The 11,589-nt window shown below is 40.0% G+C and overlaps 1 protein-coding gene across 1 annotated transcript; it reads left to right on the forward strand.

Annotated features, from left to right (window-relative positions):
* The first annotated feature begins 2,255 nt into the window (after positions 1-2,255).
* LOC100893315 lies at positions 2,256-10,108 on the forward strand. The gene is made up of 5 exons (XM_003726566.3): positions 2,256-2,650; positions 4,343-5,782; positions 6,448-6,552; positions 7,474-8,076; positions 8,434-10,108. The coding sequence occupies exons 2-5, from the start codon at positions 4,388-4,390 to the stop codon at positions 8,812-8,814; spliced, it is 2,484 nt and encodes an 827-aa protein (XP_003726614.2). The 5' UTR covers positions 2,256-2,650; positions 4,343-4,387; the 3' UTR covers positions 8,815-10,108.
* Positions 10,109-11,589: the final 1,481 nt, after the last annotated feature.

Here is an 11,589-nt window from a genome sequence, read left to right on the forward strand (position 1 = left end):
CAAGAACAAAAACGAGAAGAAGAAGTTCATCAAACGGATTGAAGGAATTATCAACTTTTTTCTTTCTCTTGACGGAATTATAACTATAGAATTGTGTAGGAAAATATTAAGATATTAATATGAGATGAAATGACAAGCCACCCCACAGCAACACCCTCAAAATATGCGTCCAGATGCCCGATGAGGTGGTCGACTTGTCATTTTTTTCCCTCACGAATACCGAGATCTCACAACTATAAGACTTAGTTTTATCTCGGATCTCTGTAATTGTTATACTTTGAGGGGTGTTCTTGATGATTCCTTCTAACAAGCTGATATTGGTGAAAGTGTTAGCGAATGATGCTTAATGGCTCTATAAATACATCTTCCAGCTCAAATGTAGTATAGGTCCATGAGTGTAGTTAATTGCTCGTATTGGTTAATGAATAAGAAACTCATGCAGTTTTTAATCAATTAGGATGTTTGACTTCCTTGAACTTCTCCCTTGAGATGGCTATACGGGCAAGCACTTTATGAGGAATGCAAGTATATGCCGGATCTTTCCCTCAAAGACATGTGATTATATTGCGACATGATAATATTATTGATGACATCAAATTTCTTAGAATGGTGGGGGAGGGGGTGAGGGAGGGGGGGGGGGGGGGGGAGTGTTCAATGGAAAATAAAAGACTGCTAAATGAAATGAAATGAAATAATGGACGGCCGATGAACATAATATACATTATAGGGAACAGCGTTTGACTGAAGTGACTATCCAGGGCGGCTTCATGTTTTTGTAAGAGGAGGGGAGGCGGATCCGTTATACGTCAATCTAACATAAGTTAGGCAAACAATAATGGGGTCATTATATTTTTGGAGTATGGTATGGTATGGTATGGTATATTTTATTTATTCACGGTTAAAAATATAATACAATTGTGCCCGCATTCAGCAAAAGCTGTTTTTCAGCAGGGCCGTGATTACATATAACAGAAAATAAAACAATGAAAATACAATTTACAAACAAATATGCAAGTTATAATAAGTGAACATATTTACAGAAATTTAAGTACAAAATAAATAAATAAGTACAAAAGTACAGAATCATAGTGATAAAGTGAGGGGAAAAAAAAAAAAAAAAAAAAAAAAAAAAAATTATCTACGAGATGGAAGAAGTGAGCAAATATCTTGAATTTTACTAATCTCAGTGTTGTAAGATTTAAAAACATTTATAATTCTGATATCGTTGGGTAGGTGCTGACTTACATCCCCAAACAAAAAGCGGGATCCAAACACCCTATGCCTGTGCCAGGCGCGTACGCAGGATTTTTCAAGGGGGGGGGGGGGGGGGGGGGGGGGGGGGGTAAGAGGACACTTTTTTTTTGGTCTCGAAATTTGAAAATTTGACATTTTGCTCCGTTGGGGGGGGGAGGGTAAGGTCACCTTTTTTTTGGCCAGCCATGGAAGTAAATTTTTTTATTTTTTTTAAAATAAATTAAAAAAAAAAAAAAAAAAAAAAAAAATCCAAAGGGGGGGGGGGGGGAAGGTTTTTTTAGGGGGTCTTACACACATAATAATACCAATGGGGGGGGGTTTAACCCCCCCCCCCCCCCCTGCGTACGCGCCTGGGCTGTGCCATGATGCCCAGTGATGCTCCATCTTTAGTATTGGAACACATTTCGATAACAACGTGGGAAAATCTAAACAAACAAAGTCCCCTGTAATATTATGTTTTCACGGCAAAGATTGCAGTTGTAGTTCTCGCCCACGCGTTTTGGGGAAATTATTATGCGATTTGATAGGCTTTCTTCTTAAGTTTTTTGCAAGTAATCGTAATTTCCTCAACAAAAAATAACAGTGAATGCATTGCGCAAACTCTGATAAAAGCATGCTGGAAGTGTAAGCTTAAAGGGACAACATTTAATTGTGTATAGGTCCGACCTATAAGTCGACTTAATGATTGACACACTAGCCTGCTCATTTTGCATGAGCTTTACGGAAATAAACCTAATAAAACTACATTAATGAACTTATTTCGACCATGAAGGTGCAGACTTACAGTGATCTGCAAAGTGAAATAATAACAGTGGGACAAAATGAAGAAAAGTATCGAAATGCATATATTTCCCCCAAAACGTGTGGGCGAGAACTACAACTACGATCATTAACAGACGAGAATATATTATTGTCGAAATGTTACAAAAAATTATAAAGGGTAGAGGTCTAATTATTTAGCTGCAAAACTGTCGAAATTGTACAAAAATGATAATAGGTCTGTGCTTATTTTGCATTTTCTAAACTTGATAAGAGGACAGTATAGACAGAACGGGATGTGGCTTTGCTGGTGTGGGAAAAAATAGACCAACTTCGGTTTCCAAGCGTTTGCAAAACTGGTGCATTAATTGTTCTAAAAATAGATTTATTTCGTTATCCCGGATTTCCCCGTTTCCCCCTCCATGTTTTGCACAGATCGCAGTCGGCGCTCATGATGCATTCGCAACATACGCGTACGCAGACCGCACGTATTTGTGCGTGTGCGCCCGGATATCGATGACCCGATGAGAGTTTCGTATTTTGTGGTTATTGACCACTAATATTCCCCCTTTCTCTTGGGATTTGTGGGTGATTCGGCCGTTTGCTGCTGACCAGCCTTCAAAAGGTCACTATTGTTGTGAGTATTGACGATGACCAGTACCTATTGTCATAAAATATGGTTCAATTGAATGGTGTGGTGTGCATTGTGATTTTGTCAATTATTGAATTATGCAATGACAATGCATGGAATGAATGAATGACAAGTTTATTATCTGCCTCATGCCTCATAATGTACATGTATGATGTAGTCTAGGCCTAGACTATGTAATGATCACGTGATTAATGAGACGTGAGCCTAGGTGTTATTGTTGTCTTTTTTTCATAGATTTATTAGGAGTCATTAGTTTTCTTTAAATACTTTAATATTAGTAGACATTTCATTTTTATTTGGGGAAAATTTTTGACGTAATTAATTAAATTTAGTATGTCTAGATCTAGGCATAGAGAATAGGCGTCGGGTGATTTCTGGCCCGGTCCTTATAAATATGGGTTTTTAAAAATAAAAAACAGCTTCGTGGGCGTGGGCTGTCTATATTGAACCGCCCTGCGGTCCTGACTTTCAGAAGCCCTGCTCTACAACATTTTATAAGGGAAGTATCTGTCATGAGCATCATAGCCTGACCTAGACCGAATTTTCCGTCTCTTTCGTTCGTTAGCCTCTTATTGGGGTAGGGTCGTCTCTCTCTGTAGAGACGGAAACAGACTATACCGCCAAATGTGTAGGTTATGTGGGCAAATCAGTGCACTAAACTTGCAAAACTTATCCCCGAATTACTCCTTTTACAGGATGCATATCCGCGCTGCATTTTATAGACCCCAAATTAGGTAAAAACTTAACTACTTCGGTTCCACTTACCAATTAGACTGAAATAATCCGTTTAATGGTCCATTCTTAGGAAATTATGGGTCAAAATCGACATCCATGATAAAAATCTTGCAGCGGGAGTTTAAACTCTCGCTGCGCATGACGTCATCTAAATCTCATTCCTTCTAGTCTACGCCGAAGGCAAAATGATTATAACGGAAAAACTGTGCATGTCACTAACTCGTCGCTCGTGGCGGTATAGTCCGTTTCCGTCTCTAAAGAGAGAGCCGACCCTACCCCAATAAGAGGCTAACAAACGAAAGAGACAGAAAATTTGGTGAAAGCCTGACCTAGACTGAAACTAATATCATCTTGTTTGGTAATTTGTTCCACTGAGACTCATCCTGCTTCAAAGAATCCCTCTCCTATATGTCTCGGAGGAGAGTGTCAAAAGTCAAAAGGTGTTTTAAAAATCCTCAAAGCAAACGGATTTTATATAAACTATGCATGTTCAAGCCTGACCAGACTCGCCAGTGCTAATGATTTCCCATGTTCATATTTAATGATGAGCAGTGCCGGTGGATCAGTTTTGAAAGTTGGGGCAATGTAACTAGAACACTTTTAAAGAATAAGGGGCACTCCCTGTTGTGCTGCACCCCAAATCCCATACTTACAACCACTTGAAGAGACCTGGCTTTGTTATTTTCATTCAGTTCTTCTATTTATTTTTCTTTACCAGGTAATAAAATTTGTCAGAGATGTTGCTTGTTGTTTTAGATAAAAATACATCGTAAAACTTTTAATTGGCAAGAGGCGATTACTGAGATTACATAAATATGATTAGGAAGTTTAGCGTGTTCTAAGGAAAAGGCTTGTTGGTAACAGAAGTTCAGACATACTTATTGAGTTAACAATTCTGTTTATAACTTTGTGTTACACTTTACATTTCTTTATGAAACTCAGAGACACAAGATCTTACCATGTACAGGCTTCACCTAAGGTTCAAAGATGTCTCAAGCTAACCCCGCCCCAAGTCAGCCCGACCCTTTGCCTTCAACGAGTGTCAACCCCAAGGGAAAGGCATCAACCTTAGAGATGGTTACCCAGGATAAACAGTTCCAGAGTCTGCGATCTCGGGATGGTAAAGTGGACTGTCAGAATCAGGGTGAAGCAAACGTGGTCGTAGGAGAAGAAATGAGCACTAAGGGCACTTTACTATCTCAAGATGTGAGAGCGGATGGATGGTGCCCTGAAGGAAATAGTGTAGTATCTGTAGGAGATGGACTCGAACACCCTGGAGATGAGGCTTCACGTGTTAGCATAAGTGGCAGTTTGCGATCTGGAAATTTTGACAGAAACCCAAGAAACATTGCCGATTGCAAGCATGGAGACATACAAGATTTGGAAGAGGTCCAAGAAAATTTGAGAGACACTCATATACGTGAAAACAGGAGCAGAGAACCAGCTGCTGGTGAACCAGTAATTAGAAAGGAAGATGATCAACAAGATTGCCAGACAAAAGAAGGACATTGTAAAAGAGTAAATGTTGGTGTTTCCGAAAGGTCTGGTCAGAGTCCAACTGCAGCAGGTGAACAAAAACCAGCTGTAGCAGTTCCACCCAATGAAAACATAAGAATAGGAGATGGTGGAGGAGAAAAAGGAGGAGGAAAGGGAGGAGGAGGAGGAGATTCTAAAAAGGAACCGGAAGCATCAATGTTTCCAATGCAATCAAGCGATGATGGGCAACAAATATTCTCTCAAGAAAACTCGAACAAGCAATCCTCAGACAATGCCCGCAGTTTACATTCGTCTCAAAGCGATCCAAGCATGGCCACACCCCGGGATTCTCCCCCATCTTCCTTGAAAGTCTCCCGCAGTCAATCCCTCCAGAACAGCCGCAAGAATGAACACTACGACCTGCTGCTGATATACACGAAGGAAGACGAAAGCACCTGTGCCAACAAATTCAGAGAATACGCTGCCAGTAAAGACTGGATAGTTACGTCTCTGGCTGAGCTTCCGATCGGTACCCTGTCTCTCAAAAACTTCCGCAAAGCCATGGAGTGTTGCTCCTACGTCGTCCTCTTGATATCCTCCCATTTCACATCGGACAAGACCTGCGAACGCCATTACAACACTGCCATCCAGTACGGAGATACACACACAGAGTTTGCCGATTGTGTTCTGCCGATCATATTCGACAGTGCCGAGCTTCCCCCGGAACTGGATGCCATTCAGCATGTCGAGTGGGGTGGTCAATTCTTTGACAATGTCATGACGAGGTCGGTTGATGTTCAGAAGCGCCTGGACAGGGAGCTTCGGGAAGCTGCAGCAGCTAGATCATCGACACCAAGCAGAGCCATGTCTGTAGATGCAGGCATACCTACCACAAGTTCCTATCAGGTATGAAAATGAAGGAATCTACAATGTAGAAGCGCATAATATAATTGACAAGTATGGGGACTGATTTAGTCATTTAATTTCAATATTTTTAGGGCAAGGCCACTTTTCTGTAGGGCACATTCCTATATTACAGCACAAATAGGAAGAATTGGAGAGGGCACAAAAAAAACTCCAAGGCCAATGAGAGGGGCATTGAGGCCAATCAAGGGGCATCCACAGCCATGGCCTTGGTGGCCTTGGATTAATTTAAGCCTTGCATTATCATCCTCTATCAAATTAATAAAATGATGAATAAACACCACTGGAAGATTTTTTTCTTCTTCATTGATTAGTATACATTTTCCTGTAAAGGTGTTCGAAATACATCATCTACGCATAATGCCACCTGCCATTTAAACGGTACCACAATACAATTCGTTTTCAGGAAGGGGGATGGGGGAGGAAGAGAAACAGAGAAAGGATGGAGGGAGAAAGAAGGTGGGGCCCTGAATATTACATATTAAATGATCTTGTTTATTTTTAAAAGTACAGAGAAAGATGATTATGCTACATATTATTAAAAAACAAAAATACTGTGCAAACGTCAGTCATTAGTTTGCAACAATAAAGCGATGTAATAATGCAACATGATGTGATTTTATATCTTTTTCTATTGCATTCATCAGATGGCCTCGACCCCACCAACCCTTAGCACAGTTCCAGCAAGAATGCCTATGCATGAGACTGAGTCATATCAAACCGGTGCTGCTGCACAGCAACCTCCTGTACAGGTAAATAGAATGACATCAAATTACCCTGATTTATTTATATCTTACATACCGGGGTACACATTTTAGGAAATAAAAGATTATGTTACAGGAAAAACAAAATTCTATGAGGATGTAAGTATTTGTTCATGACTTGATTTCCTTCCATTGTATTATTCATAGCATTCAATGTTAACTTATTGTTACATTAACCAGTTTTTCATGAATGGATAGTATTTACAAGATTGTTAAACTGAAGGTGATCAGTACATTACGTAACATAAAGTAATGTGCGTCTGTGCGAGAGTCTTTTGCCATCCTTAAGGAATACTAGTACCGTAGTCTGAAGTTATAGACAATTACCAGGCCTTAACAACTCAACCTGTGTGGGGTATTGTCCTCATCACAAGCCAGACAACCCCCTCCCCAGTGCCATCGATTAGGAGAGTTTGGCCAAGCCAGTTTGACTTGGGCACAGTATGGTGAATACTGCTTTGTTGGGCTAGCTCAAAACAAAAGAACATTTGCCATGTTGTAATCAACTGAAACGACACTGGCCAACCTCTATGTATAGATGCCTCTGACCCCCCCTCCCCCCCCCCCCCCCCCCCCCCCCCCCCCCCCCCCCACCCATCCCCAGACAACACTCCCTCCCCCTGTAACTACCTCCAAAAATATTGAGAATTGTTCTGGTTCAAATCGTGATAAATAGCCACCTGGATTAATCTTGTGGTGCAGGGGTCATCATCATGGTAATGTTTAGTTGGTAATTCCTTTGCCTAAGTTACGATTTTATGTAGGTGTTGGGGTCATCATTAAGTTTTACAGGCCAGGTGTTCTACCTTATGAAATTATTTTCTTTTCCTTGTGTTACTATTTTTTAGTGTAATTAATGCACTATTATTGATGCATAGGACTTTTGTATTTGTTTGCCTACCTGAACAGAGGGTGCCAGAACAAGAGGCATGTTTGATGCCTTCTGACAACCAGTCACCAGTCTTGCCACCCATCCCTGTTGCTGGAACGTCTGATGTGGGTGTCACACAAATATCTCTCCCAGGTGCTGCTGCTACCACTGCAGGAAAGCAGGTACAGCATGCTGCAACACGTGGCACCCATCTCATAACAGCCCCTGGGGCTGGGTACCACACTCCTCACATGGTTGATCACAGTGGCATGCCACCACATCAGTCTCTGGCCCCAACAACCTCCCAACCACATGCAGCATACCGGCAACAAGTGAGTTTACCAGCAATGCAATACCAACCATCGCAGCATCCGGAAGGTGTTGCTGGTATGTCTCAGCTCAGTGGTAGTGCAATAGCACAACACGGCTCTCACATCGTCCCAGCCCAGTCACTCACCAATCCACTCCCTGCAACTTTACAACCACATTCGATTTACCAGCAACAGTCCAGTGTGGCAGCAATGCAATATCAACCTTTGCAGTATCCAGATGCAGGTGGCTATGGTTTACAGCATCCCATTTCAATGGCTGCACCATCCGGCTTCCCACAATTTCAACGTACAATCTCTCATCCTGCACAGGTAATTAAAACTGAGTACCGGTATTTTTAGTCACTTTCAGAAGTTCATCATTTGGTTAATGGGAATCCTGACATAATGTAGACAGATCAAGGGGGAGAGGGAGTCGAGCCCCCACCCCCCCCCCCCCCCCCCACCCCTCCCTCCTCCATTTGGCATTACACACTTTTTCTATAGATCACAACTTTTTGGCTTTTTTCGTTCTGAAAAGCTCTAAAAGAGCTTTGCAGAGCTAAATTGTTGTCTGTCCCTTTATATCGCAAATATATGTACTCAACAAATTTGCTTCATTTACCAGAGATAAATCATTGAGATCTGTTTCTCCTTTAAATTAAATAAACTTTACTTTTAACTTCATAGGATTACGAGAACTTGAGTTGTGAACAGATCCTGCAGTCGCTGTCCCCAGAGTTAAACCCCGGACAAGCCGCCAGCCAGATGCTCTCAGTGACTCGATTCATAAAGATCTGCGAGCTCCTGGACCCTTTCGACGTCAGGGGGAACGACTGGAGATTTCTTGCGGAGATCCTGGATCTGAGCACCTCCCACATCAGGTACTTGGAGGAGAACCGCACGGGGGTGACGAGGAAACTTTTGGAAGTGTTCTTCTTGAAGAATGGGACGAAAGGTAAGATAGAAGTGCTGGAGAAGCTTCTGACAATACTGAAGACGATGGAGAGACATGACGCAGCCGAGCACGTAGATAGGGAGATCAAAATTGCCAAATGTAAAGGAAGGTAGTGATGCCTGTATTAGAATGTCATTGTGTGTGTTATAGACTCCAGCTGCAAAATTAAACTGGGAAAATTATATAGGTAACAGTGGAATATATGAGAAGGGTAGAAATCTATTCAAACATTATCATTGTTTGTAGTTATGACATGAAAAATAACTATTTTAGTAACTTTAAGAGACAATGCAGTTTTTATGTTCATGTACTAAAGGTTCCTTAGAAAGACGAAAACATTCTGTCTCTTAAACTTGTCAAATTCGCAAGTTGTGTTCTGCATTACTCAAAAAAGTGTTTTGATGGAGTTGCATCCTTTACCCTTTCATGTATTCCATCGTTTTCTGGTATAAGTGATCAATGATTGGTACTCTACCATGTGCATTTTATAATAATAGTTGGAATATTTTCTATACGTGAGATTTTTTTTTTGTCTCCAGGGAATTCCATATTTTGTGGTCGTGTGCCTACATCTTAGCTACTGATCACTTACGGTAGGTAAAGATGTTTACCAGAAAGAAAAAAATTAGTAGTCCCGGTCACATCAAGTAATATGCTCTTTCTGAATGAATGAATTGAATAGAAATAAGCCCATGATGCTGTATCGCAATTACCTTGGGATACGACATCGGCCTATTTTCCATTTTCAGTTAAACCTGTAAATAAAGATGGCTCAAGGGAGACATAACAAGTAGTTTGTCTTTATCAACAGGTTAAGTTTTTAAAGGTTTTAGTGAGATGCACTGTTAATGTGTTTAATTTTGAATTTTTGACTGTTTTTACTTTCTCTGGGAGGTTCAAGTGAGCAAACTTGATTGATAGAAGAATTTTGTCAAGCTTATTTTACTCTGCAAGTAATATAAACTTAACCTTAGGATTTTATTTAAGAACTAGTAAACACGGTATAAAAGAGTAACCAAGTTTGGAAATTTTGCATTAATAATCTTTGCTAAATTGCCTTCTATCATTCTATATTTTCATCATTCTCATCATTAAATGTACCGCAGCTGTAGATAAATTGGGATATAGATCTAGGCAGATTCATGAATGTAATTGCAGTCCGAAATCTGCCTAGGTCTATTAAAATGGCAATTGCAGTCAGAAATGCACCATCATAGAAGGTAATGGTTTATTTGTTAATTGTAGGAAATGGTCGTTGCTATAGAGCCTATGATCAACTTGTGTCAGATGCCATCTGCTGGAGGCTGCCCTGCCCCCCCCCCCCCCTCCCCCCAAAAAGGGCTGACACCCCCACAATTCCATGGATAATGATGCCTGTAATCTTAATCGGGGGGGGGGGGGGTGTTTCACAAAGAATAAGATCGACTTTAAGTTGATCTTCACTTTGGCAGGCCGTTCATGCCACTGTTTGCTCTCACCATTTACTGGCATTGGTCTCACAAGGGAGGTACAAATCATGGTCACAAATCTACCAAATTTACGTTTTTTGATAATTTATTATTGAAGGAAAAAATATTATCTAAAGATCATAATGGAATTTATTCCTTGAAACGCAGCGCACGTAACAGCTGCACTGCTAAAGCCAGGGTAATTATGCTGCATTATTGTAGAGCGCTTAGAGACTTCTGACAAAGTAAGTGTTAGGCGCTATATAAGCACTGTAATTATTTAATTATTATGAACTGCCTGCCATATTTAGGTCCAACTTAAAGTTGATCTTAGTCTTTGTGAAACACCCCCCTGAAGTTAGAAGACAATCCTTATTTCATGATTGATTGAAAAGAGCAATTGTCGTCAAAGAAGGAACTCCATCTTGGCTTCAGCCATCACATTATGATGATGATCACATGATGAAGTAAAATTAATTGTGCTTTTCCTTGTTGATATATATATATACATGTATATATATATATATATATACATACATTTTATTTTGTGTCAACAACAACTGGTACAAGATGTAGTATTTATAAAAGTACTTGATATTGAATCAGTTAGAATCATGAATAGACAGTTTTGGTAGTTTTTCAGTCTCATCAGCGCCTTTGATCAGGCAACTAGATATTGGCGCTTTATAAATTCCTGGATTGGATTGGATCATTCACTTGATGTGCATTCGAGAGAATGAGGGTTAAATTCTTGGGTTTTTATTATCTGTAGAACCCAGTGTCTTAAATAGGTATCAATCTGGTAGAATTTATTCTTTGAAATGCCCTGTGGTTAATTACCTTGAAAAGCTGACATCATGTAATTAAGATTTAAAAACCTTTTAGCATTTGAAAGGCAAGTGGGTGTGGGGAAAAAAATCTCCTAAGCATATTCAGTTATTTTAGTGTAATAAGGTACAGTAATGTGAAGTAAAAATGTGGAGTTTTATTTTGCCGCAATGAATATTTAGAGGCAGGTTATGGCATCGTACTATGAACAAGGCTTAACCCAGTGTAAAATGGTTCTTAAAAATAAAGCACCTTGAAATAGCGTAGAGACAATTCTATGTTACAGGGTTTAGTATGAAAGACAGAAGTAAAGAATACATAACTATATTTCCCTCTGTAACCTGTCCCTTTTCAATGCAGTACTATTTATATGAAATCATTACCCTTTGACCTTTGTGGCAGTTTTTTTGTTTAAAGCTGGCCATATGATCCTGAAATAAGACACCACATTTTGTTATACCGTTTGTTGATTGTAGCTTCTAATTTTACATTTCCCAGTTGTTTCCTTGTGTGAGAACATTTTCGAAATGTATTTATTTATAACTTATTTTTAATTTATTCAATTTCCAGACATAGTTAAACAGAAACGAAAACGTACAGAGACAAAGGATG

The sequence above is a fragment of the Strongylocentrotus purpuratus genome, unplaced genomic scaffold (assembly GCF_000002235.5).
Source record: "Strongylocentrotus purpuratus isolate Spur 01 unplaced genomic scaffold, Spur_5.0 spur5_scaffold_7, whole genome shotgun sequence".
Lineage (NCBI taxonomy): Eukaryota > Metazoa > Echinodermata > Echinoidea > Camarodonta > Strongylocentrotidae > Strongylocentrotus > Strongylocentrotus purpuratus.